The sequence below is a fragment of the Fusarium coffeatum genome (genome assembly GCF_003316985.1).
Source record: "Fusarium coffeatum strain FIESC_28 chromosome Unknown BRIP53273_contig_5, whole genome shotgun sequence".
Taxonomy (NCBI): domain Eukaryota; kingdom Fungi; phylum Ascomycota; class Sordariomycetes; order Hypocreales; family Nectriaceae; genus Fusarium; species Fusarium coffeatum.
This window is the reverse complement of record NW_022157804.1, coordinates 120,369-146,841: the sequence shown is the minus strand read 5'-3', so window position 1 is coordinate 146,841 and position 26,473 is coordinate 120,369. Positions and strand designations below refer to the sequence as shown.

The window sequence follows — 26,473 nt, the reverse complement described above, 5'->3', positions numbered from 1 at the left end:
GTCCAAACCTGAAGATCAGGTCCCGTCACCACCAACGGACGCGCGGGCAGCCCTGCACCTTGACTCCCGTAGTCGATCCCTTTAATGGATCCTCTCGCCAAGCAATTTCCTTCCAGATCTCCGTGTTCTAGATTATTCACGACAAAAGCTTCTCTTCAAACCGTTTCAATCGTTCTTTTTGTCGTTGTTTATATCGCTGTCAATTGAGCTGTTGCCAAGAAGTGTCTCACGTCATCTAACGCAGCCAAGCTGACGAGTCCCCCTCCAACTTCAACTCAACTCAGTACAACAGTTCTACTCCTGCTTCCCTTCTCTAGAAACTTTCTTATCAAACGGTCAAGAGCGCCACTCGTTTGAGGCATGCAAGCGACACTTCCTCTAGGATAGGAGAGCTGTAATGATCCGGTAAAAGGAGGAGCCGTTGGTTGAGAGCTCCGTGCGAAAGAGGGGCATTCGCGATGCTTCAGCTGAGAAGGAGCTAAGAACGCCACATGAAACGTGCTTTTATTTGGGTGGCTGTCGCTTCGCCCCCTTGAACTGAAGCTCACCAATTCCTACAGGATTGATCATCGAATCCGTTCTTCAACTATGAATGAGATTCTGTTCCACTAGTATAATGTTTGTTCAAAAGAAAGGCAGCTGTGGTGTTCAACATCATCAAGCTTCAAGCATCAAACCTCCGAGCTGCTGGACACGAATCCAACAACCCCTAAATTGGCACCCCTGCAACCTCATCCCTGCCTAGCGACGTAAGAATGCGCGACCCTCAAAACATCCATAGCGCGTCGTAAACACCCAATCGCGGCAAATGTTTCCTGCAAACTAACGAAAGGGTCCTTTACACTATCGATTCACTATTGAAGCTATCGTGAATTTTTGATGCATTCGCTCAGGGGCAGGTAATTTTCGTAGAAGAGTCCGAATTGTGGCTGGTTAGCTCCAGGTACTAGCGCCTGTCAATGGGCGGAAGTGTCGTGGGCGTTCAAGGACCTTGTGGCGTTTTCGTTTTATGAAGGAAGAAGTTGAGCTTCGATTTGCGCAGCGCAAAGCTGTGTACGGGACTTGGTAGTGGTCAAGATGCTTATGGAAATTCAGTGAATTGATATGAGTAATCGCATTGTCGACCTGACTTTAATTTGGTCTAGCACTCGCCGCCACAAGTCATTCGATTCCAGCTGTAGGGTACGTTGAGTCGTACTGACATTTCACGGACAATGAGGTCAAGTTTGCACGCGACGTTTCGGCATTTACACATTCACCGCTATACTGTGTTGTTTTAGAGTTATTCCAATCAGGATTCAACCTCCAAGTTAATCCACGGTATGTCTGGGTTACCGAGTGTAGCGTTAAGTAACGGCGATAAGCACACTTCCAATGTTCGCGACAGAGAAAAGATTTGTTGTCGTCTGACTGTAGCTATGAATTCAGTAAACCCCCCACGACTGATTGTTACGGGCGTTGGGTCATAGCAATTTCCCCGATGCCAGATATGATTGTGAAGCTATCACCACATTTTAAATGGGCGCTGCACTGCTTTGCGCAAGATTCTTGCCGCTCAGCTGACTCAACATGCCAACAGCCGTGGCATTCTGGACAAACATCACTCACCGACTCCTGTTATCTCTGGCCCTTTGTTGGCTGGATTGCTGTAAGGAAATCTACCTCTTTCCTTTGTCTAACATCCACTATGGCGATGCTTTATCATGTCTCCACGGCAGGCGCGATGGATTGAGCTTGAACGGAGAATTGGATTTTAAAACCTCGACAAGAAGCCTAGCTTGTACATGTTTCCCTCGTCTATCTGATCGTACATAGAACATGGGATGTATAGAGATTCATGGCTGTATGCCATGCACGCGATGTAGGGCGAGGCTGTACATACCACCACTTTGAGGCTATCATCAACAGAGCCACACTTATGAATGCTAAACCTCAGAATGTCCCTTCCCTGAGACTGCAAAGAGAAGTACTGATGCTAAAGGTAATAATAAAGTAAGGAATCCGGAGGGAATATAGTCTTAAGGTCGAATGGCCGTGAACTTGACTTCGGATGTCGCTGAATTGATGTTGAAACCCAAAATAATTCAACGGCTGCAAGGTCAATTCAACTTCAAACTGACAATTCTCCTGCAATAGCAGCCAAACTCTTATCGATCTAATTGCTATGCACCGTAATAGGCATATCAAAGTCAAGCCCTTCAATCTATCTCGGACATCGCCTGCAGGACCGGGGATGGTAGATGATTTTCCGTTTCCAACCTAGAGCCAAAGCTGTGATGCTTCCTACCAATCGCAACTTCAGCCATCCTGAACTCGACACAGAACTAGTCGTCGATCACCCGGGAATCGTTTGTCTTCCAAAAATAAACGTTGGTAAACAGTCACCAGCCGTGCGTGCAACTGAGACTGCGACTCTTTAGCTCAGTTGACTCACCTTCACTCGATCCAACTGATACGCGATGTCGATCAGAAGCTGTCAGTGCTCGGAAGGTACAGAAGTTTCGAAATACCCATCCAATCGCGCCATCTTCCTGGCACGCTATAATTGCTAAACCCACCATGCACGGGCTTGGGTTGTTTCAAATAAGGGTCCCTTCTCATTAAACCCCAGCTTTCTCGTATGAGCGACTAATCTAGAAATTCATCTGCCGGTATAAGGTTATTAAAGTCTATATTCTGAGAAATTTATAAGAGGGAAGAGATGGCCACGCTCTGGAGTTGAGGGACATCAGCCTGGCATCTGTTCATCATGTTTTCCAACTTGTCATTCGTTTCGTTGTTATTGCCTGCTCTGGTAGCAGCTCTTGATAAAAAACCTTGTGGGTTCTCATCAAGAAATCTTCATCATTCTCACAACCAGGCTCGATCTCTTGGCGCAAGACAAGCCGTCTCCACGTGCAAATTGCCAAGCACAGACACGTACATGAGCGTCGGCCATGGCTTCCAAGAAGACTGTGTATCCGGCACTGGCACGATTCAGGGTTACATGATCTTCGTCGACTTCATCGACGCCGAGTCCCCAGCGTCGGAATCCGCACAAGACCTCTACGATCTCTTGGTCCCCGAAGCAGCAGAGTGGTACAGAAACGCCAGCTACGGCCAGCTCGAACTCAACATCACCGCCGACGTATCACGATTCTACCGGATGCCTAAATCCGTCGCGTCATACGGGTGGGAACAAGGTCTCAGCAGTGAACAGCATCTGTCATACATCCAAGATGCTCTCGATGTGTATAGAAGCCAAGGAAGAAACCCAATGCCAGCCGCGCACGACGTTCTTTACATCGCGACAACACGCAACAACGATAGAATGACACGGTCAATGGGCACAGGCTTCAGCGTCACAGCTAGGAACGGGAAATTCATCTCAAAAAGAGCAGTCACGTTCGGAGCTGATCCGTATACTACGTGGGGCTACAAGGCGCTCAATCACGAGACGGGCCATGCCATGTGTCTGCCCGACTACTACCCCAGCGCACCGGACCTGCCTACGGGGCACTACACCGGAGGATGGAGCATAATGGGCAATGTAGGCGGCGCAGCGCCCGATTTCTTCGCATGGGACAAGTGGCGGCTTGGATGGTTGAAGGATACTGCTATCAATTGCGTTACAAAGCGAGGCACTACCCAACATACCCTCACCGCAGTTGAGATCGAAGGCGGCGTCAAAGCAGTTATCATTGCAGCGAGTCAAACCTCTGCCATCGTCGCTGAAGCGCGTGTTGCAAAAGGCGTCGATGGGAACATCTGCGCGCCGGGTGTTCTGTTGTATAGCGTCGACACGACTGTTACCACGTCGGCGGGTTCGATCAAGGTCTTGGATGCGACCCCTGGATCGAACGGTTGTGGGGAGAACGGAGAGCTGGAACCTTTGAATGATGCTACTCTGTCCATGAAGGGGAAGAAGTCATTCGAGGTTTCTGAGTGGGGAGTCAAGGTTACTTTGGTGGAGGAGAAGAATGGCCAGTTCAAGATTGAAGTGGAGTATTCTTAACATTATCTTCTTGTAAATAATAGCTCTTTGATAGAGTATCCTTAGGCCCTAAAAGCCTAAGAGACGAAATGATTTGGTTACTTTATGCTAGCTTAGATTAGCATTTAGGCTACTTTATTGTGGAAGCCTAAGCCTTAGAAGATAATTCTTCTGTTACTTACCTGAGTATTTGTATAAATATCTGGCATAATAATTGGTTAATTCCGTCATTCGGCCAACTTTTTTCCCTGAATCATGACGATGTTACATCGGCAAACCACGACCCAAAGTGGAAACTGGTTAAAGCAAAGCCTTTCACGTTTCATCACGAGTTCCTTCCAAGCATCCCATTGCCAAGTCTCGGACGATCCCAATTCCCCTTCTTAAACGGCCCGTTTATTCAAGCTAATGCACTCCATACTTTTAATGCCCGTCCAGGCCATCCCTTTGGGATCTAAACCACCCAATTGTTCTTAACTCATGAACATTAAGAGCTGATTAAGCGTAAATGTTATTTAGTAACCGATGTTCTACCGGTTATCCCCCGCATTATTGGTGTATTTATTTTCCCATGGGGAACTTAACTGCGGCAGTTAATCTCGGCAACAAGAGCACGATTCGGAAACAGAGACGCTTTAGGTAATTTGAGGACCGACGTTGTGTCATGGAAAAGCATTGACTCTTAATACTTTACTATACTGGAAACAATTATGGAAAACTTGCTATTAGAGAATAATTCCGCATGACGTTGGGAACCTTTTCTCCGCTCAATGTCACTCAAGCCGGGGAACCCATACTTACGGATACTTACGGGGCTAACGAGTTGAATAAATAATGGTGATCCGCACCGAGAAGATGGCCTGGTTGGTCTTTTGTTTTGTGTAGTTTCGACCAGCAATTCTCTTCATGATGCGTTCCCTTTTGAGCTTTGCCACTGCGGCTGCCCTTCTTGCTGATGGTGTTGTTTCGCAACAAGCACCTACCGTAACGGTCAAGAACGGTACTCTCGAGGGTCGTTATGAGCCTGGATACAAGCAGGATCTGTTCCTCGGTATCCCTTTCGCTCAACCTCCCGTTGGACAACTTCGATTCCAGAACCCTCAGAGCTACAATGAGACATTCGATAAGCTTGAGGTTAAGAAGTATGGTGACTCTTGTGTCGGTTATGGTGTAAGTAATACGATTGGACCTGTGGGGGAATATGCTGACTTTGTTAGAACTCTCCCGATCAAGGTGCTGCTACTTTCAGCGAGGACTGTCTCACTCTAAACGTCGTTCGTCCTTCGGGCGTCAGTGCAAATGAGACACTTCCCGTTGGTGTCTTCATCCACGGTGGAGGCTGGACCATGGACTTTGCTGCCAATGGCGCTTACAACATGACTTTCATGGTCGAGGAGGCTGTCAAGGCCGGAAAGCCCTTTGTCGCTGTTTCTGTCGCCTGTAAGTGATCTGCGATATCTCATCCTGAATTCTCAACTGACATAATAGACCGTCTTGCTTTCTGGGGTTTCATGGCCAGCAAAGACGTCATGGACGCCGGCGTCGCCAACCTCGGTCTAAAGGACCAGCGCCTCGCCCTCAACTGGGTCAAGGAAAACATCGGCGCTTTCGGCGGTGACGCCTCCAAGGTCACTATCTTCGGCGAGAGTGCTGGCGGTGGTAACGTCGGTTACCAAGCGACCGCCTACGGAGGTCGTGACGACAAGCTGTTCCGCGGTATCATCGCCCAGTCTGGCGCTGACGGTACTGACATGAAGAACCTGACCCAGCCCGAGAAGCGCTACAATATCATTGCCGAAGCAGCTGGCTGCGGTGATGCCTCTGACAAGCTCGCTTGTTTGCGTGAGGTTTCGTTCGAGAAGCTGAATGCTACTAGCACCAAGGTTCCCGGCAACTTCTATCCCGTTGTCGACAACGATTTCATCCCCGATTATCCTTCCACCCTTCTCGAGAACGGCAAGTTCGTCAAGGTTCCTCTCATCACTGGTACCAACGCCGACGAGGGTAGTTTCTTCGCCGGTCCTGGTGCTTCGACTGATGAGGAAGTCGCTGCTTCTATCATGTCCAACGGTCCTGATGCCAACACCACTGAGACCTTGATGGCTCTGTACCCTAACATTGACGCTCTTGGTCTTCCTTCTGGATATCGTCGTAAGGCGAGTGACTCTGTCAAGGCTCAGTTCAAGCGTATGGTTGCTTTGCAGGGTGATCAGCTGTTTACTAGCTGGCGACGAAGACGCTCTGATGCTTGGTCCAAGTATGATGTGCCTGCTTACACTTATCTCTTTGAGTCTCCCAACATCAACATGCGTAAGTTCATCCTGTCAAGTTCTGGAGATTGAGATGCTAACCGTAGTGAAGCTCCTCAAATCGGAACTCCTCACTTCGTCGAGATCGCCTATGTCTTTTACAACAAGCTTGGTCAAGGTTACGGAAAGAACATGGGTCCTTTCTACAACGCTCCTCAGAATGTTCTTGACCTTGCTCAGCTCGTTACACGCATGTGGATCAGCTTCATCACCGAGGGCAACCCCAACGAACACGGCCGTAAGTTCTCCCCCAAGTACCTATATGAAAACGTTACTAACAATATTTTAGTCGAGAACGTTCCTGAGTGGCCTGTCTTCAACAATGGAGGTGGTTACGGACACAACTTCTACTTCAACCCCAACGGATCCAGCGTTGAGCCTGATACCTACCGATTGGCTGGTACTACTTTCATGAACTCTGTTACTCGGGAGCAGTATGGCAGGTAATGTGGTTGTGTGAGATGATGCGTGAGTCTCATTACGAGTAGTTCGTTTGCAATTTTATCTGTAGATATTTGGATATTAGTATACTAGCGAAGAAATATGTACACAAATTTCGTATCTATTTTTACTCGCCGACCAAGACCGTTTGCATGCACAAGTGCCATGAATTTTGGAAATTGCAGATGAATAAAAGTTCGGCATCACAAATGCCATGGTTAAGTACCGGTACTTTCAGGATTGTCCCTGCCAAGCCCCGGTTCTTCTGATCCCACGCGGCACTCGGCCCCCGGCTCTAGTGACACGGGATGGCGTTTGCGCTTTGACAGACTCGCAAGATGACTACTCTAGCGCAGAGGATAAATCATACGATGGCTGGTAAAGAATTCACGAATACCACGCATTGTAGATCCCTGAAAACTTTGATCTGGAGTGTGAGCAATGAGTGGAATTATGGATTCGTTCGCTTGTGGTCACTGGGCCGGTTACGCTGTCGTGTGAGCATTTTGTGATCTGGGAAATCTTATCCGAATGGAGCAGATTTATTTACTTGAAAGAGACTGTCCCGCATCAGGCGGGTAATTCATTAAGGCCTGGCTGCGAAATTAAAGTAGCATGAGTGAATTTGAAAGGCTACATTAGGTTACCGAATCATTTCGCTTCCTATGCTATTGTCGCCAATCATTCTGGCATCCTGATGGAAGTGTAGTATCGTAAATAAACTTCTCAAGGAACGTTACGCTATGGGCTATCCATGGCCAAAACTCAAACGGCGTTCGAGATGGCGACAAGCTTGCGTGCTTGGATCGACGCCAACCCTACAGCGTTGTATCACGCCGTTACATCCCCAAGATTCGATGGCTGATCTACACGTGGAGGCTCGTCTACGTTCAAATGCTCGATACGAATACTCTAGCGAAAGAATGGAAAGTGTAACCCAGCGGTTGGGGTTGGAATTGGTGTCTAATGAGATACAGCCCGGGGAAGAGACACTAACACACGTAATCAATAGATTACGAACACAAGTGATTGAATTTATTGTCCATAGCTACACCTCGACTGGCTGTAGAAAAAGCTTTGGGCCAATCTTTTCTGGAAGTAGTATCCTCCGAGCCTGAGGCATAACACTGGAAGTCCTACGTGAAAGCTGACATTCAAAGTGCAATCATGAGGACAGACCACGCCAATGTCACACGGTCCCCGCTTCGAAGAATGAGGTTGAACGATCGACAATAGTCTTCCAATATTGTCGCGTGTCAGCACGGGACGGGCCAACCGAACGAACGAAGTAACATTGGCATACCAATAATATCCACGGAACATTTGCACTTCCGACGTCGATCCTCTATCTTGGCATCATGATCTTCATCTACAATCTTCAACAAACTATGCCTGCATTTACTGTGTCCCCCAGTCAGGCTTTCTCTTCTCCAAAAACGCCTTGACACCCTCTTCCTTATCCTTGGTCCCAAAAGCAAAATAATACAAACCTCGTTCAAACTCATGATCAGCACCCAAACCATCCGCTGTCAAGATTAGTAAACATACTGTGTGTAGATACTCGACCACTTACATCTACAAATGGCTTCCTTAGCCAAGCCCAACGCCATAGGACTCGACGCCGCAAGCGTCGATGCCGTGTCTCGTACCACGTGTTCCAACACGGTGCCGCTCTCGTAAAGATCAGTAACTAAACCCATGGACCGGGCCTCTTCCGCGGGCATGGGACGGCCGAGGAGAATCATCTGCATAGCCTATCACTCGCGCACGCGCGTGTTAGAATTAACAACTCATCACAAGTATGCCGGGATGGTAAAGTGTTTGTACAGGGTCTTGAGGGCGAAAGCGAAGAGACCGGGATGGTAAACTGTTGGTACAGGGTGGCATACCTTGAACTTTCCCACGGCGTTGGTCAGCCGCTGTGTACCGCCGGCGCCGGGAATGACACCAATCGTCACCTCAGGAAGACCAAAGCGACTGTTGTGCGCTGCAAAAATCAGGTCACACTAGAAAGTATCAATTAGTAATTATTTCGGGTCCCGGAGCAAAAAGCTTACCATGAGTGCAAGTTCAAAACCCCCACCGAGCTGTCAACAATTAGCACCGCATGTCCCGGAAACTTGGGGATAGGCTATCGTCAATCTCACCGCCATTCCCTCAACAGCCGCTATCAAAGGCTTGCGCACGGCTTGCATCCCCGAACAAAGGTCCGAGAGATAGCGGCACTTCCGCGCCTCTTCCGCATCGAGCCGTGAGATCTCCCCGATATCAGCTCCGGCTTTTCGTCTGTCAGCTGGTCTGGGTCGTGCAAGTGCCGGGCCCCCTTGTCCCTGTCTGTACAAGTGGAGAGTGGTTCATACCGCAAAAGAAAGTCGTGCTGCCAGTGATGACAATGACTCGCACGCCATCGTCGTTCGCTGCTGAGCGCAGATGTTCCAGGAATACGGCTATCAGGTCTTGCGAGAGGGCGTTTCGTTTGGAGGGTCTGTTTAACGCGAGGACGCGTACGCCGGCTGCGGGTGTGGAAGGGAGGATCAATTGATCGGTCATTTTTATCGAGATCACAAGAGAGGATGAGGAAAGCTGAAAATGGTATGGTTGACTTAGCTGGTGACGATTCGATTTGACTGACGTTCAAGTCGCGTCGACGAAAGAGATAAATGTACCTCTTTCTCTCTCCCTTGAGTTCGGTTCAGGTACGTCAAAAAAACGCGCGCCTTGGCTTTTTAGCCGCGTCGATCACTAGTGTTAGTGTCTTTGATTCAACTGAGACACGGCCTGGATTGTGTTTGTCTCACTTGTCACAGCATGGATCCCGGCAACCCGACAAGGTATTTTGCCCAACATTCATTCAATTGAAGAAGTTTGCACAGGGAACATCCGATTACTTGCGCCATTTGTAATGCAAAGAGCGGTGGTTGGAGAGGATCTTTTTCTTTGTTCGGAAAGTTCGGTGGTACAAGTGAGGGTAGTTTGTCGATCTGGTGTCTTGTCAATTCCGCTGGCTCGGTCCACTCCTCAGGCCGTTCGCGTGGCTAGTTTCTAATAGCTTCAACAAGAGCCGACGATCTTTGTTGAGGTGATAGGTTTCGTAGATTTCCGTTTAGCTTGTGGAGAATAAAATCAGTCTAGAGAAGCCGAGGAAGTCCTGTCAAAAGCGGTCAGTTACTACGGTATACTCGTATCTCAGACTGGTATTGATTGATGAACTCATTGGGAAGTATTGACAGCTTACTTGATAATATGTCATCACCACCAACATCGTCATATCACCTCTCCCCCATGTCAGATTTGGGTCTATATGCCGGAGTGAGATCCTGCAGCTCCCGCATGCTGTCGATGTCTTGGCGTACCCTTGTAGTAACCGCATCCACGGAACCGAACTTTCACTAATTCTCTTCTTCCCGCAGATCCCTCGTCTCCTCTGCGGGTCCCATCACCTCGCTAGAACAGAGACTAAAACACTTTTAGACTGACAGGGATCAAATCAGATCCACAGACCCAACCAACACCAAACCACTGTCAGGACGGTGAGAGAACAAACAAACAGACTTCAATAATTCCACGTATTGTTTTTAGTTTCTGTTACCTTTTTCACAAGAAAACAACTCTCAGCGCTCCATCCCGAGTCCGTGCCTGCCCAGATCCCTGCAACATAGTCAAAAAGCTTGCTTTCTCCCCTGTCTCCAAACTGCATACGGCTTTAGCCTGATGATTGTTACCCCAAACAGCATGAAAAGTAACGGAAGAGAGAAATCAAAAACTGTCAATTTACGGACGAGGAAAAAAAGACGCACCACGGAGGTGTGGCCTTGATTCTGAACTACCGACCCCCCCTCTAAGAGTGCTACGGCACATGACGGGTTGTCACCCTTTTTGTAGTGTAGGTTGCTTGATAGCTGCCAAAGTCCTGCCAAGCAAGCTTATGACGAGGAAGGCTGGGGGTTGGGTTAACGTTAGGCTATGCGTGTGAGTAAAGATGGCAGGGAAGAGGATCAAGAAAAACATTGCTGAAAGCGGAGAAGGTTAAGCATGCGTATCTGTCTATTTAAGAACAGACGTGCTTGTTTGGTGGGGAGACTCGACACTCCTTTTAATTTCAAATCATCAAAGCTCCTCGTCTTCCCTCATCCTTTCATCGGATTTGAGTTTTATCTCTTGTCTTGTACGACGATCCTCATTTCTCATCTCACGCCTCCTCACAAATCCCCTTGTCCAGTATGAGCTTGTCTCCTGGAACTGCCGTGCCCGTGTCCTTTACACGAGGTACATGCAGTCAACCTAGCTTCTCAACCGTCACAGAAGCTTTCTTCCACCATGCCGCTACACAGCCTTCGGCAGCCGCGGCACGAGATCTATCTGCCGAGCCGCCCGTTGAGATAAGCTATGGTGAGCTTGCTTCCCAGGCTATTCGTCTAGCGAGGCGGTTGCAGAGTCTTGGTGTTTTGCCTGGTGATCGTGTGCCGCTTGTTGTGAAGCGTGGTGTTGGTATGCTTGTTGGTATCGTCTCTATCTTGTCTTGCGGTGCTCAATATGTTCCGCTTGATGGTGGTGTTGTTGCGGAAGAGACGTTGAGGTTTGTGTTGAAGCAGACTGGTGGCAAGCTTGCTGTGTCTTCAAAATCTACTTCTCATCGCCTTGATAACACTGGTGTTTCAAACGTTGTCGTTATTGAGGATGAGTATGAGGTGGATGAGAAGGTTGACTTTGTGCCTTTCAGTCAACCTGAGGCTGGCTGTTATGTGATATATACTTCTGGTAAGTTGAGTCATGTTCATGCTTTATGTCGCACCACTAATATAGTCAGGCACAACTGGTACACCAAAGGGTGTAGATGTTAGCCACCGCAACGTTACAAATTTGCTATGTCAAGCACCAGGTAGCTTGGGCATCGGACCAGGAACATGCGTTGGTCAGGTATTGAACGTTAGCTTTGACATGGGTAAGTTAAACCTTCTTTTTGATATTCACAAGGATCATAATTAACCTTTTGAAGCTGCATGGGAAACCCTTGGCTGTTTGACCAACGGGGGTACCTTGGTCCTTCGAGGATCAGACTGGTCAAAAGCTTTGAAAGAGGTAAGACTTCTCTATTAATGTTGTTGGTATATACTAACATATCTAAGCTTGATGTTCTCATTTGCACACCAAGCATTCTCTCAAAACAAAACCCCCAAGACTACCCCAGGTTGAAAACAGTGGCCACGGCAGGTGAACCAAGCTGCCAAAAGTAAGTCACAAAACTCTTCCCACCAGACCTCAACTAACAGACCTAGACTCGCGGACCTTTGGGCTTCTCACCTCTCCTACTTCAACTGCTATGGTCCCACAGAAACAACAATCGTCAACACAATGCACCCTCACACACCAAACCAACCTCTATCAATCGGTAAACCAACACCAGGAAACAACATCTACATCCTAGATGAATTCCTCAACCCAGTGCCCGTCGGTGAAGTCGGTAATGTCTGGGCCGGTGGCGCGGGAGTGGCGCGAGGCTACGTCGATTTGCCGGATAAGACAGCTGAAAAGTTCCGCCTCGATCCCTTCGCCCAAGACGGGTAAGTGCCACACTATCAACCAACTTTATTCGAACTCGATGCTAACGGATACAGTTCAATGATGTACAACACCGGCGATATCTGCCAATGGAACACAGACGGCACTCTTCACATCCTCGGCAGGATAGACGACCAAGTCAAAGTCAAAGGTTTCCGCGTGGAACTAGACGGTGTAGTCGCATGCATCAAGTCCTGCCCCTCCGTGCAAACCGCAACCGCACTCCTCATCAACGAAGAAATCCACGCCTTCGTAACACCCAGCCACTCTCCTGTTCCGGTCGTGGAAGCACATCTCAAGACTCTGCAGCCTTATTACGCCATGCCGACGCATTACCACCAACTTGAGAACTTGCCCATGACCGCAAACGGTAAAGTGGATAAGCATGCGCTCAAGATGTCTGTCATGTCCAAGACTGCGGTTGTCAAGTCGCCGCAGCCTGCTGTGTTGGCGCATGCTAGGATGGACTCGAATGCTTCGAGTGCTACGCAATTCAGTTCCTTCTCGGATGCTTCCGATGCGACGCTCATTGCTGAGAAGGAGTTTGATCTTGAGAAGGCTCTTCCTGAAAAGGATCTTCCAAAACAAGCTCGAGGACTGCGCCACAGAATCCTCATCGTCTATCGTCGCCTGTTCTCACTCGTTGGCCTGTTCAACATCGGCGCTGCTATCGCTCTGCTCCTTACGAGCATCAACCGAGAATGGATGGGTATTATCACAGCTATCAACCTAGCAACCGCCGTCCTCGTCCGTCAAGAATTCGTTATCAACGCTCTTTACACTATCACATGCAGCGTCCCCAAGTCTTGGCCTCTGGCCATCAGATCTCGCTGTGCGAAGATCTACCATCTTGGAGGCGTTCACTCCGGTGCGGCTGTCAGTGCGGGAGCTTGGCTTTTGGCGACCAACATTGCAGATATTGCTTGTAGCTTTGGAAATTGTCCTAACTGGGGTAATCTTTCCATCGCTTCGCAAGTCATCTCTTGGATCCTCTCGGCTATGTTTGTCGGTATGATCGGTATGGCTTGGCCAACTGTTCGCAAGCGCTACCATGATCTCTTCGAGAGGACTCATCGATTCGCTGGTTGGACTATGCTTGCCCTCTTCTGGGTCCAAGTCGTCCTCGCAGCCAACGATAGCAAGCCAGCTGGTACCACATTGGGAGAGTCTTGCGTCAAGTCACCCGCTTTCTGGCTCTTGGCTGTAGCCACAGCGAGCGTCGCTTCCTCATGGTGCTTCCTCCGCAAAGTCCCTGTCGAAGCAGAGAAGCTCTCAGACCACGCCATCAGACTTCACTTCGATTACACAGTCCCAGTCAACGGCTCCTTCACCCGTCTCTCCCGCGCACCCCTCAAGGAATGGCACTCCTTCGCCACCATTCCCGCTCCCGAATCCATCAATGGCCGCTCAAAAGGTTATTCCCTCGTCGTCTCTAACGCAGGCGACTGGACGAAAACAACCATTGAGAACGGTCCCCAGTACATCTGGACACGCGGCGTCCCAACATGCGGCGTCATGCGTATCGCGACGTTGTTCAACCGCGTTGTCCTCATCGCAACAGGTTCAGGTATTGGACCTGTGCTAGGCCACATTCAAAATCCTTCGTGCCCTACACAACTTATCTGGTCTACCAAGAACCCCGAAGAGACGTTTGGCAAGGAGATCTGCGATACTATCGCCGAGCGCATCCCCAACGCGGTCATCCACGACACTAAGAAGCTCGGGAGACCTGACTTGGTGAAAATGGGTTACAACCTGGTCAAAGCCTTCAAGGCGGAGGCCGTGGTGATCATCGCGAATGAGAAGATTACCAAGAAGATTGTTTACGGTTTGGAAACGCGTGGCGTTCCTGCCTACGGAGCTATCTGGGATAGCTAAGGAATGAGTTTATGTTTGTTTTACGATTCATGTTAATGTCCATGAAAGTATGTTATGTTTATGTTTATGTTATGTATGTACGTATGGCTTTGATACCTTGTTATGATCTTGAATGAATGAATATCATGTTTGTCGATCTGAAACATTGCTTGCGTGATTGGAATGTAAATCGCCCTTGGCATCGGGGCATTTGATAGCTGAGACAGAGTTTGGGGCGGAGGAATGACTGCCGACCCCGTTGAAGTCCGATTGAGTTCAGATAGATGATTGGCGGAGGCTAAACTCAAAAACACCTGATTTCAGTTGACTTAGATTGCAGATCGTAGGAGTTTCACTTCCGGTGTTCTTGGCTCATAAGACGAATGCTCGTGTATTCTCTTTTCGAGGAACTCTAATTTTCCAACTGGGTAACCAACATGAAAGACGCTGCAAGCAGTAAACAATGCATCGCTCAAAGACAAGTTTGTACATGCCGCGAGGCTTTTGAAGTATCTCAACCAACAGATAACTATCCGTCCCCGGCCTAGGTGAAGGGCGATCCAAAAGCCAACCAGTCCGCTTCAGGATCAGGTGCTCCGTTGCTCCGACTCTCCTGTGTCCGCATCGGTTGCAGCTGTAACTGCGACTGCGCATTTGAACTCATAGAGGCACGTGGATAGTTGAAGAACTCGAAGACATCGATGTTATCTAGCTCACTTAGCGACGTAGCTTGTGTTGATGTAGCTTCTAAGCCTGAGTGTCGTGCAGTGGATGTCAAGGTGACCAAGTCATACGCGCTCCTGATAAACGTTAGTTAAATAATGCGGCGTGAATGGACGTGAGACGCACCTTCGCATCGCCGAGAATCCCATATCCCCCTGTCTCGCCCTCTGCACAACACGCTGAAGAATCTTAGAATAATTATTCGCCACCTCCCAATGCTGTCCAACATCCCTCAACGTCTCAATAAAGAAATCAATCTGTGAATCCACCGTACATCCAACCGTAGCAGCATGAACAAGTAATAATCTCGCAGCAACCCAAAGTGAAAACGCAAACGAGGGTCCAAGAAGGTTGAGACCATCTGCTTCAAGCACATCACGCGTGATATCCCCTAAGCTTTGGACAGCTGACAAACATCTCTGCATCGCGTAATGTGACGGAACAAAAATGTGAGATCGTACTGTTGGATATGCTGCAGAGGAGTGTAATCGTACAGCAGCCGTGACATACGCGCTATGCAACATAAACCAATTCGCAACCCGACTCGCAGGATCAGAATGACACAGCGCAGAAATCTTGCTATATTCACTCGGCAAGCTCTGCAACCAGCCATCCAGCGTGCGATCAAGATTCCGATACGTATTCCGCCACTCTGCCATGTCGCTCGCAGAGGTGACATCAACCGGCATCTTCAGAAACTCATGTATTCTACTAAGAATAACAAGAATCTCACAATGATACGCGAAACTGCCGAGATTCTCGGGCTTGTTGACGAGATATGTCATGATGGGGGATTGTTTGTTATTGCACGCGCTCAAGGAGCGTGTTTCGACGGGAACGTTCTTGGAGAAGAGATCGTAGGAACATGGTAGGAAGCGGTTGATTTTGGTGTCGGAGAGAACAAAGTCAAAGGTGGGTGTGGCGATTGTTGCGTAGCGGTCGAGGAGGAATATCATCCAGTACAAACGTCGACGACCTTCGTCTTCGATCCAGGATTCGGGTTTGCTGGCGGCTACTCTATGGGATGATGCTGTGTGGGTGACTTCTGATGCTTCGGCTGATAGGAAGACGCTGCTTTCTTCACATAGACCTAGTTGTCTTGCGTTCTGGGCTAGTAAGGATAAAAGATTCCATCCTCGTGGGCCGTTTGATGTTCCTAGTTCATCGAGAGTTATGATAACGAGAGCTCTTAATGCTGGAACGGTGGTATGCTCCATTGCGTAAAGTTGGACAGTGTGTTTGGCGACTGAGTGATAGTATGCACTCATCTCAGGAGATAGTCTGGGGTCCTTGAGAAAGCGCAACGTGGTTGCTACGATGGCATAGAGTAATATCCGATCAGGTTCCTCCATTGACGTTGAGCCGAAGAAGGTGGCAAAGATGGTTTTGCGCTCGAGGATAGGACACCACGTTCCGCAGTGCTTGAAGTAGAGGTCCACTAGACTGTAGATGATGTCGTGTGGTGGTAGATCGATGGTGTAAGACTGGATAGACGGGTTTCGTGGTATAGCTGATGGTGTTGGGATGTTCGTCTGAGCTGGTGTTCCTGCACTGGTTCCGTGCTGTTGAGTTTGTGATGGACCACCATTCTGGCTATTGGTGACCTGCCACGGACTCGTAACAGCTGGCGACTTGGCCTGCGAGAACGAAGACTGCCTTGGGAGCGTCGCAGGTGTAATCCGACTATCAATCGTCGAAGCATAACCGTTGACATTCCCACCCGGCGAAACAACAGGAGAATGATCTTGAACAATATGCTCTTCCACTCTCCGTCCCAGCGCTTGAAGCAACGCATCAATCCTATTGACCTTGGCCTCAAGCTCAATACTAAACCCATTCCTTGCGGCCCCTGGTTTCTGCCGTTCAAGATAGACACAAGCTTTGTTATGTCGCGCACACCACGAACAGGCCGGTTCAGCGCGGTCGCATTTCACCTTGCGCGTCTTGCACATTTCACACCTAGTAAAGTTCAGATCCATTTTCCATTAATGTTGTATTGATAAACATACGATATCTTTTGGTGCTTCTCCCTCCTCCGCTTCTTGGACCTCGACTCATCACCGCTAGAACCGCTCAATGTCGAATTGGCTTCCTCCTCTGCCAGGGAGGGTCCGCTGATGGAAGTCATGGGCGATCTTTTTCCCTCGCAGCGCGTGCTCTCCACTGTTCCCAGCACCAAACAATGGGAAAGAAGAGGGTCTGGGGTAAGAAAAAAGAGAGATAAGCTACTGGGTCCCCTTGCAGTTCAACTTTTCCCCTCTAGTCCGGCGTTGATTTCCCTGAATGGAGAGCGTTGGATTGAAATAAGATGCGGGTGATAAAAGTAACGCCGAAGTGGAGAGGGAGAAAAGAAATTGAGTGGAGTGGAGAAAGATGAGAAATGATTTGCTAAGACGGGAAAATGAGGGGCAACAGACACCAACAATGAGATCGGCGAATATTGAACAACAGTCAGTAAACATGCCGAAAGGTCAATTGTAACCCATTCAATTGTGAGAATGCGACTACAACCCAATCTCAACTACTTCTCTATTAGACCAAACATCCGAAACAATCCTTGTAAAAGCCAAGTCGAGATGCCAACGTTAAACGCTGGATCCTCGCATGTCATGCATATAACAAACAGAAGACCTTCTATCTATGGTTAACACTGCACATGTGATGTCTCGGCACACATGCGTTCTTGTCTCCCCGGATTACCCGGCGTGTTGCAGGAGTTTGCAGAAAGGAAACGTTTCAATCCTTGACCCATGACAGAAGCCAAGGGGCAACGGGACCAACCGAAACTCGGCACAACAACATGGGTAGTGAGTGAGATATGAGGGGTGGTAGGGGTAGGTGGGTAGCAGAGGAAATGTCCTCTAAGGCTTAGGCCTCCTAAATAAAGTAGCCTAAATGCTAGTTTAAGCTAGCATAATGCGACCAAATTATTTCGTCCCTTATACCCCTAGGGGCCAATTCTTCTGACACCCTGAGGGAGGGGGATGCAGTGTACAGTAGCTTGAACCCCTCCTCCGGAAATAACACTGCGGAGCCGCGAATGGTACGAGGATCTGGAGGCTAGTGCATGTCTAGAAGAAGTCAAGTGTTCCATTCAGACCCTCATAGACAAAATAACTCATCCACTCGGTGGATTTTAAGACCTGCATCTAGACTGCTTCATTCTGTCAAACTAGGTAAGCTCAGCCAACATCAGCTTATTTCTCCTTTAGTAGCCCGACAGATCCTGGTTCCAGGCAGCAGAATAAAAATCCATGCAAGCTATCAAACAAGTACTAGTACATAACAAACAAATCAACAAATGTCCTCTTTCATTACCACTTCTGAATTACGTTTACTCGTTGGCCCAGCCCTTGGACATCTCAACGGCCTTGGTCCATCGACTAAACCGCTGGGTCGCCTCCTCCTCGGCGATCTGCGGCTTGAAGATGGTACGACCTTGAGTATTGACATCCTTCAAGTCATCAAAGCTCTTCCAGATTCCAACGGCGAATCCCGCTGCGATGGCTGCGCCTAGGGCTGTTGTCTCGCGCATGGCGGGGCGGTTTACTGGGATTCCAATGAGATCTGACTGGGTCTGTTCAAGGGTTAGCAAAGTGTCGCACATGGATCGTGGTCTGGTGATGGTTACGTACCTGCATGATGAGATCCGAATTGCACATGCCGCCATCAACAGCAAGCTCGGTCAAAGCATGTCCGCTGTCCTTCTCCATCGAGTCGAGAATCGCCTTGGTCTGGAAACACGTCGCTTCAAGCGTAGCCCTCGCAACATGTCCTCGCTGCGTGTACGCCGTGATACCAAAAATGGTTCCTCGCGCATCGTCAATCCAGTACGGCGCAAACAGGCCGCTAAAGGCCGTAACAAAGGTGCACCCACCGTTGTCCTCCACCGTCTCCGCCAGAGCGCTCAGCTTGGCAGATGACTCGATGAAGCCGAAATTGTCCACGAGAAATTTAACGCTGGAGCCTGCTACCGCGATGCTGCCTTCTAGTGCGTACATGGTGTTGCCCTCGCCAAAGTCAAAGGCGACAGTCGTCAAAAGACCGTGCGACGAGATCACTGGCTTTGCGCCTACGTTGTAGAGCAGGAAACAGCCTGTGCCATACGTGTTCTTGGCAAGACCGGGGGTAAACGCCTTTTGTCCGACCAACGCTGCAGACTGGTCGCCCAGACATCCGGTGATCTTGACTCCCTTGAGCGACGTACCAGCCAGAGAACCATACGCCTTGCTATCAGAAGAACGCACGATCCTTGGCAGCGTAATCTTGGAATCATCGACTCTGAACCAGTCAAGAATATCCTCGTCATACTGAAGCGTCTCAAGATTCATAAACATGGTTCTAGACGCATTCGAGGGATCAGAAACGTAAACGTCGCGATCCGTCGCGCCGTTGAGCTTGTACGTCAACCACGTATCCACAGTTCCAAAAGCCAAGACACCGCGCTCGTACGCATCTTTGACTTCGGGAATGTTCTGTAGCAGCCAGAGAAGCTTGCTGACGGATGGGTACGTGGAGAGAGGAATACCGCAGCGCGCGATGAGCTCGCTGGAGCCGAGACGGCGCTTGAGACGGCGCACGAGATCTTTTGAGCGAGTGTCTGTCCAAACGATGGCGTTGTGCAGAGCTTTGCCGGTTGTCTTGTCCCAGACGACTGTAGTCTCGCGCTGGTTTGTGATACCAACGGTCTTGATCTGATCTCTTGAGTGGCCCTGACTCTCGAAAGATTCAACGGCGCCGTCGATGCACTGCTCAACAGAGCTCACCAACTCCTCAGGATCATGTTCATGCCATCTGAACACACCATCAATAATCGTTCAAAAGTAGATGTTGTGGACGTGACTTACCCAGGATGAGGATAGTACTGCTTAAACTCAAGCTGATGCGTAGCGACAACATCGCCACTGGTGTCAAAGATCAGAAAGCGTGAGCTTGTAGTACCCTGATCAATAGCACCAATAAAGGTAGGGTTGGGCTTGCCGTTGAGGAGAGGCATTGTGCTGCGGCGACGGTAACGAGATGAAGATTGTGTGGAGAAAGAGTGTTCAGATGGGGAAAGGCAAAAATGCAACAGTGACAAATTGAATCTTGACGTGAACGATCGCCTTATAAAGTTTCGCTGCAACTGCATCTCGGGACAGGCGCAACGGGTCTTGGTAAATTGTTGGCCTTAAGTATCTGACCTACCTCGGTGTCTAAACGTCTACAAACACCGAATCTCTCGTGCAAGTGCAAGTGCAATCCGGGACCAAAGTGCATCTCGGGAAACCGTTTCCCACATCCCCCTGGTCTCCCCTCTTCCCCCAAGAGATTGCCCAGGTGCGGGGTTCCCAAGTGGCTTGTCAGACCCAAGATGAGAATGAGTACATTTCGAATCCTTCGCTCACACACAGGCCACACCCTTGTAGAGCCCATCCTTGTTCGTAGCACACAACCAACAACACTTTCCTCTTCGAGTCCGTAAGCTAAAAAGGCCTCGGCTTGGGGAATACCGAATTACAGGCCCATGTCACAAGACAAAGGCGCAGTCCATCGGGATCTCATAAGCGCAAGATACCTGCCTCATGTATCTATACTTCGACAGGGGGGTTGGGTGAGAATGTTGCATTTCCCCGCAGTGCACTAGGGGAAGCGCAATCCCATGTTCCAGAAGCTTGATTCGGATCCGCTTGTCACCTTGGTCGCGTATATGCGGGTCAATATAACTTTGACCATACCTTAATTCTGAGCAGCCAACCACTTAACCTCGGTCAATCCGGAGAAGCGCCAATCCTTTCCCTCTCTTCTTCAATAGTCTGGGGTTGCTCTGATGTAGTGGAGAAAGAAAACCGCACCAGTCTCGACCGTTCTGCCCCTCTTCTTCAGTCCCAGGCCTTCGGTGTAAGCAACCTGATGAGAGCAAATTATCTCGGTGTTGGATATCCCACGGCGTTGTTTGTTGGTTCTTTTTCGGTGGTGCGCCGCCGAGCGACATGGTTGGAGAAAAGTCTCCTTTGCACATGACCGAATCCAAGTAGAGTTTCCTCCTGAACGCCATCTTGGCCCCGTTGCCCTGTCATGGTTCGATTGCATCGGAAGTACTTGCTGACCATTTGTCCCTCATCCCCTCTCGACATGTCCCCGAAATAGTCTCGTTCCATATCCAGGTGGGATCAGCATGCTTGCAAGCTTCGACATAGACGGGAAAGGCGTTCGCATCTTCGGTAAATGGACGTACGTTGGTGTTTTCCATCACCGAGAGACAGGTCGTCTTGGCCGTAAAGGGAACGAGGGGCAAAAGCACCACCTCTGTATGCATCCTCTCGTTTGCTGACCATAAATTGTAACGTGATCCCCAGCAATGCCGAGCCAAGTGGATGACGCCCGCCAATCTTGACTGTAACCTGTCTGTCCTGCATCCTGTTGCCAACAATCCTTCATCCCATCCATCTTTCCTCCCCTCTGCAACCTCATCTTCTTTTGTTCTCCCCCCAAGATGCCCATCGATACCATTCACGACTCCATCTCAGAGTCTTCAGTGCACAAGTCTTCAATTCCAACAAAAGTCGAAATGAGCCAGACTGAGAAGTACAGTGAGGCGACCAGTGAGGCGCCCACGATTCCTCCCCCGCCTGAGCAATATGCTTGGAGTAGGATGAGGGAGTACTGTCAAGATGCCTTTTCGGAGTTCTTCGGTACCTTCACACTCCTCCTCTTTGGTGATGGTGTCGTTGCACAAGTTGTGCTCAGCCGTGGTACAAAGGGTGATTACCAGAGTATCTCTTGGGGATGGGGGTAAGTCGTCGTCGTCAATGTAATTGAGCTCATCACTGACATGAACTTAGTCTCGGTGTCATGCTTGGAGTGTATGTCGGAGGTAAATCAGGCGGTCACTTGAACCCAGCCGTGACTCTGGCCAACTGCTTGTTCAGAGGTCACCCCTGGCGAAAGTTCCCCATCTACATGGTCGCTCAAGTCCTTGGAGCCATGGCCGCCGCATTCATCGTATATGGCAACTACAAATCTGCCATTGATGCGTATGAAGGTGTCGGTGTCCGTACCGTCATTGGCGAGAACGCAACTGCTGGAATCTTCTGCACATATCCCGCAGAGTTCATGACACGCACTGGCATGTTCTTTTCTGAGTTCATCGCCAGCACGATTCTGCAGTTTGTCATTTTTGCCATGGCCGATAGCGCCAACATTGGTGCTGGTCCGTTGATGCCGCTTGGTCTGTTCTTCTTGATCTTCGGTATCGGTGCTTGCTTCGGCTGGGAGACTGGTTACGCCATCAACTTGGCTCGTGATTTCGGTCCTCGTCTGGTTTCGTACATGCTCGGATACGGCAGTGAAGTGTGGTCTGCTGGCGGGTACTATTTCTGGGTAAGTCTTTGTTCGTATCGTGAATTGAGAATTTCGACTGACAGTGATATCCAGATTCCTATGGTCGCTCCATTCTTTGGTTGTGCTTTCGGTGGTCTCTTGTATGATGTCTTCATCTACACTGGACCCAGTCCCATCAACACTCCTGGCATGGGTCTTCCTCGTCTCGTAAGCCCTCGTCGCTCGACGTGGTCTAACACATACAGCGCAAATTCTCCAGTATAATTCTTATCTTGAAATGATCGGTCGCTTTTGTGATGAAGACGAGGTATTCGCTAGGGTTGTCGAGTTTGAAAACCGTACCAGAACGGGGTGATGTGACGTGACCCAGCTTGGATACAGCAAGCGTGCATCATCAGCTTAGCAGAACGGGTCTTGTCATGTGTTATTGCTTTTCGTCATGTTTACCCTTTTTGTGGAGTGGTGGCGTTATGATAAGAAGTAGTCGAAAGAGTAGAGAAGAAGCTCATGCTATCATTTGAGATGCTCCCAAACATGATTGTGACTCGCAAACGGCGGTGATTATGAGGTGACTTGTGGGGTAAGACGGAGTCTTGATTGTGTTTTCTGTGTTTCCGCACCAGTTAGCCAATTGCAAAAAGAGACGGACAGCTCTCTGAAGTAAAGGCAGAAGGTGGTTGTGATTGAGCTCCTGCGAGGTCTAATGAGCTGAAAAGGCAGACTAACCAAATTCGTTCCGCCAACCCTATACCTTCAATCATCCTCAACGTCATCGCCCATATCGTCGGCATCGCAATTGTCGCAAATGCGAAAACACCATGGAAAGGTCGAATGCTTTTTTCTCAAGAGATAACTGATCAATTTGACCGTTGGCTGAAGTTTGGGGGTGCTTGTTCGCGAGTATTGATGGCTTGTCAGCTCAAGATATTGTCCAACTAAATCCACCAGTGATAGCTTCAGACAAGAATCTTCACCATATAATTAGTGGAAAATCGCCCGTGCCTCTCAAGCCACAAAATCGATATCGCATAGCTGAAATGGACTTCTTTTGAACAAATGCATTTTCTGTAATTCCCGCAGGGCGAGACTCGTCTTTCTTTTAGCCAAATGCTCAGCCGTCACTTACTGAACTTTCACGGTTTCCCCAAAGTTGACATCTCCGGCTGCGGGGTGACAGAAAGATGAACAGCTCGGCTCAGATGTGACAAAATATGACAATGAATGACACGCGAAATGATGGGGCAAAATGACTGTACTATTCTGCTCAACTACGGCAACAAGTGCATCATTCTTACGCACCCCCGAAGTCGGGGTTTCCCCTCCTGGGGGTGGGGGCGGATGATTAGACTCACAGGAGCAAACTCCGGATCGGACTGACCCACCAGACGGGACAATCAATGATCCGAAACCCACTAACCCAAATCCATCCAGTCTTCGGCGTCAGACTCGGGCTTTGCACGCCGAGCTGCATAAGCCCAGGGGTAAAATCTCGATGTCGACGTCAGCGAACTCGGTATTCCCACCCCGAACTGCATACGCGGCTTGCACCTTGAATGAGCCTCAGGACCAGCCGGATTTCCCATTCAGGCCATGCGACGCAGTTCGCGACGTTTATTGCACAGTCTTTGTCTCTGTCTGCGGGTCAGAATCAGGTCAGATGAGCCCATAAGGTTACTTTTTTTACTCGCAGGGTAAATTGGTCAGTCGCTTGGGTTCGGCCATTCCAGGGCGTTTGCATAGCCTAATTCTGCAACTGCAGCACTGAGTCAACCCCCAAACTTTGGGGCCATGAGGAATAAAAAAAAAACTAAAAACTTGTTAAAGTGTCCATGATATCAGTCTCGAGTAAACTGACCCATTTCCAACTCCACCTAATTTATGGGCACATCCTCCGCGATCGTCATCTATACAGTCTTATAAACATCCTTTGAACACTTCCTTTGTCCGCTGGTCTTTGACTTTATCTTTATTCCCCCAGACTTCAATCTCCAGTCTTTCTCCAACTTCTTTTCTCCTCCCCCTCAAACGGTCGCCCACCTTAATTGCGACAAACCCCCAAACCTCACATTCACATACACACACAAGATGCAACAAAGATTACGGTCGATGAAGCGCCCTCTGCTCCTCGCAGCTGCGGCCACCACAACTGTCGCTGTCGGAGGCGGTTACTACGCCACCCGCAACAAGACTCACGTCGTCGACAAGCCTCTCGTCCCTCTCAAGCGCGACTCAACAGGACGCATCGTTCCTCCCACATTCAGCGCAACAAAAGCCCGCGCCGAAGCCCTCGCTGAGCTGCGTCGCAGCGGCCAGCCCGATAAGGATACAGAGTACGATCTCCTCGTCATCGGCGGTGGTGCTACAGGAACTGGTATTGCTCTCGACGCAATTACTCGCGGCCTCAAGGTCGCCCTCGTCGAGCGCGATGACTTCTCCTCCGGTACAAGCTCCAAGAGCACAAAGCTCGTCCACGGTGGCGTTCGATATCTAGAAAAGGCTGTCTGGAACCTTGACTACGGTCAATTGCAGCTCGTCATGGAGGCTCTCCGCGAGCGCAAGACTTTCCTCAACATTGCTCCCCATCTGTCTAGCTCGCTGCCCATTCTTCTGCCTCTCCAGAAGTGGTGGGAGGCGCCTTACTTCTGGGCTGGCACCAAGGCTTACGATCTTCTCGCTGGCTCCCAGGGTCTTGAGAGCTCTTACTACATGAGCAAGAACAAGGCTCTCGAGGCTTTCCCCAAGCTTCGCAAGGAGAACATGGTTGGTGCTCTCGTCTACTACGATGGTCAGCACAACGACTCTCGCATGAACGTCGCTCTCGCCATGACTGCTGCGCACTACGGCGGTACCGTCCTCAACCACGTTGAGGTCACCGGTCTCGAGAAGGATGCCAGTGGCAAGATCAACGGCGCTACAGTCCGCGATGTCCTTGCTTCCAAGAATGGCGACTCTGCCAACGCTGAGCCCTTCAAGGTCCGCGCTAAGGGTGTTGTCAATGCTACAGGTCCCTTCACCGATGCCATTCACCAAATGGACGATCCCTCTCGCAAGCCCATCGTCGCTCCCGCTTCCGGTGTGCACGTCATGCTTCCCAAGGACATCTGCCCCAACGGTATCGGTCTTCTCGACGCTGCCACCTCTGACGGCCGTGTCATCTTCGTCCTTCCCTGGCAAGGATTCACCCTCGCCGGTACCACCGACAACCAGTGCGAGGTTGAGCGCGCTCCTGTTGCTCAGCAGAACGATGTTGACTTCATTCTCCGTGAGGCCAGCAAGCTTCTGAACCCCGACTCTGCTCTTTCCCGCAAGGATGTCCAGGCTGCCTGGTCTGGTAAGTAACCACCGCTCAATCAATTGATCTGCCCACGATACTAACATTTACAGGCATCCGACCTCTCGTCAAGAACCCCAACGCCAAGAACACCGAGTCGCTCGTCCGAAACCACCTCATCACCACCTCTCCCTCCGGCCTCCTCACCTGCGCCGGTGGCAAGTGGACTACATACCGTGAGATGGCCGAGGACACTGTCAACGAGGCCATCAAGCTCTTCGACCTCAAGCCCCAGGCTGTCGCTCTCCCCGACATCAGCGGTGCCAACGCTGCCGGCTTCACCACCTCCGGCGTCTGCTGCACCCGCAACATTCCTCTCATCGGCGCTCACGGATACTCTACCTCTCTGGCCTCTCAATTGATGGAGATGTACCCCATCGACGCTGACGTCGCTGACCACCTCGCTCACAACTACGGTGATCGCGCCTGGACTCTTCTCGCCCACAACCCCGCTCTCAACACCCGTCTCGTCTCTGGCCTTCCCTACCTCGAGGCTGAGGTCGCCCACGGTATCCGCGCCGAGTCCGCCTGCACCGTCGCCGACATCATCGCCCGCCGCACCCGTCTCTCCTTCCTCGACTCCAAGAAGGCTCTCGAGGCTCTCCCCCGCGTCATCGACATCGCCTCCACCGAGCTTCAATGGAGCAAGGCCCGCAAGGCCGAGGAGAAGGCCGACGCCATCAAGTTCCTCGCCTCCATGGGTCTCGAGCAACAGAGCAATGCGCCCGTCCAGGAGTCCCAGGAGGAGCGCATGCCTGCTCGTGCCATTGACTACAGCCAACAGCGCCCCGCCCGCGTCGGTGGTCTCGACGTTGACGTGAACGGCCTCGGCAGCACTGGTTCTTACAGCAAATCGCGCGACGAATAAAATTGGAGCGAGATGTGATGTGGCTTTCTTTTGTTTTAAGACATGGCATGTGTAGCATATAGAAGATTCCCAGGCATTGGACATTGTGT

The 26,473-nt window shown here is 50.0% G+C and overlaps 8 protein-coding genes across 8 annotated transcripts; 5 read left to right on the top strand and 3 right to left on the bottom strand.

Annotated features, from left to right (window-relative positions):
• Positions 1-2,923: 2,923 nt before the first annotated feature.
• FIESC28_00231 (uncharacterized protein) lies at positions 2,924-3,994 on the top strand (the record flags this gene model as incomplete). Its single annotated transcript, XM_031154382.1, has 1 exon — positions 2,924-3,994. One exon carries the CDS (start codon positions 2,924-2,926, stop codon positions 3,992-3,994), a length of 1,071 nt encoding a protein of 356 aa, XP_031021554.1.
• Positions 3,995-4,882: 888 nt separating this feature from the next.
• FIESC28_00230 (uncharacterized protein) lies at positions 4,883-6,729 on the top strand (the record flags this gene model as incomplete). The annotated part of the gene is made up of 5 exons (XM_031154381.1): positions 4,883-5,143; positions 5,191-5,413; positions 5,462-6,283; positions 6,335-6,520; positions 6,572-6,729. 5 exons carry the CDS (start codon positions 4,883-4,885, stop codon positions 6,727-6,729), a joined length of 1,650 nt encoding a protein of 549 aa, XP_031021553.1.
• A 1,392-nt stretch (positions 6,730-8,121) lies between these two features.
• Positions 8,122-9,273, bottom strand: FIESC28_00229 (uncharacterized protein; the record flags this gene model as incomplete). Its single annotated transcript, XM_031154380.1, has 6 exons — positions 8,122-8,249; positions 8,297-8,477; positions 8,613-8,729; positions 8,781-8,810; positions 8,871-9,001; positions 9,084-9,273. The coding sequence occupies 6 exons, from the start codon at positions 9,271-9,273 to the stop codon at positions 8,122-8,124; spliced, it is 777 nt and encodes a 258-aa protein (XP_031021552.1).
• A 1,670-nt stretch (positions 9,274-10,943) lies between these two features.
• On the top strand, positions 10,944-14,160 carry FIESC28_00228 (uncharacterized protein; the record flags this gene model as incomplete). The annotated part of the gene is made up of 6 exons (XM_031154379.1): positions 10,944-11,481; positions 11,531-11,665; positions 11,720-11,802; positions 11,850-11,953; positions 12,000-12,284; positions 12,339-14,160. 6 exons carry the CDS (start codon positions 10,944-10,946, stop codon positions 14,158-14,160), a joined length of 2,967 nt encoding a protein of 988 aa, XP_031021551.1.
• A 523-nt stretch (positions 14,161-14,683) lies between these two features.
• On the bottom strand, positions 14,684-16,990 carry FIESC28_00227 (uncharacterized protein; the record flags this gene model as incomplete). Its single annotated transcript, XM_031154378.1, has 3 exons — positions 14,684-14,939; positions 14,989-16,821; positions 16,872-16,990. The coding sequence occupies 3 exons, from the start codon at positions 16,988-16,990 to the stop codon at positions 14,684-14,686; spliced, it is 2,208 nt and encodes a 735-aa protein (XP_031021550.1).
• A 1,206-nt stretch (positions 16,991-18,196) lies between these two features.
• On the bottom strand, positions 18,197-19,858 carry FIESC28_00226 (uncharacterized protein; the record flags this gene model as incomplete). The annotated part of the gene is made up of 3 exons (XM_031154377.1): positions 18,197-18,439; positions 18,498-19,656; positions 19,710-19,858. The coding sequence occupies 3 exons, from the start codon at positions 19,856-19,858 to the stop codon at positions 18,197-18,199; spliced, it is 1,551 nt and encodes a 516-aa protein (XP_031021549.1).
• A 1,479-nt stretch (positions 19,859-21,337) lies between these two features.
• On the top strand, positions 21,338-22,449 carry FIESC28_00225 (uncharacterized protein; the record flags this gene model as incomplete). Its single annotated transcript, XM_031154376.1, has 3 exons — positions 21,338-21,636; positions 21,687-22,224; positions 22,279-22,449. The coding sequence occupies 3 exons, from the start codon at positions 21,338-21,340 to the stop codon at positions 22,447-22,449; spliced, it is 1,008 nt and encodes a 335-aa protein (XP_031021548.1).
• Positions 22,450-24,270: 1,821 nt separating this feature from the next.
• Positions 24,271-26,384, top strand: FIESC28_00224 (uncharacterized protein; the record flags this gene model as incomplete). Its single annotated transcript, XM_031154375.1, has 2 exons — positions 24,271-25,516; positions 25,570-26,384. The coding sequence occupies 2 exons, from the start codon at positions 24,271-24,273 to the stop codon at positions 26,382-26,384; spliced, it is 2,061 nt and encodes a 686-aa protein (XP_031021547.1).
• Between the last annotated feature and the right edge of the window lie 89 nt (positions 26,385-26,473).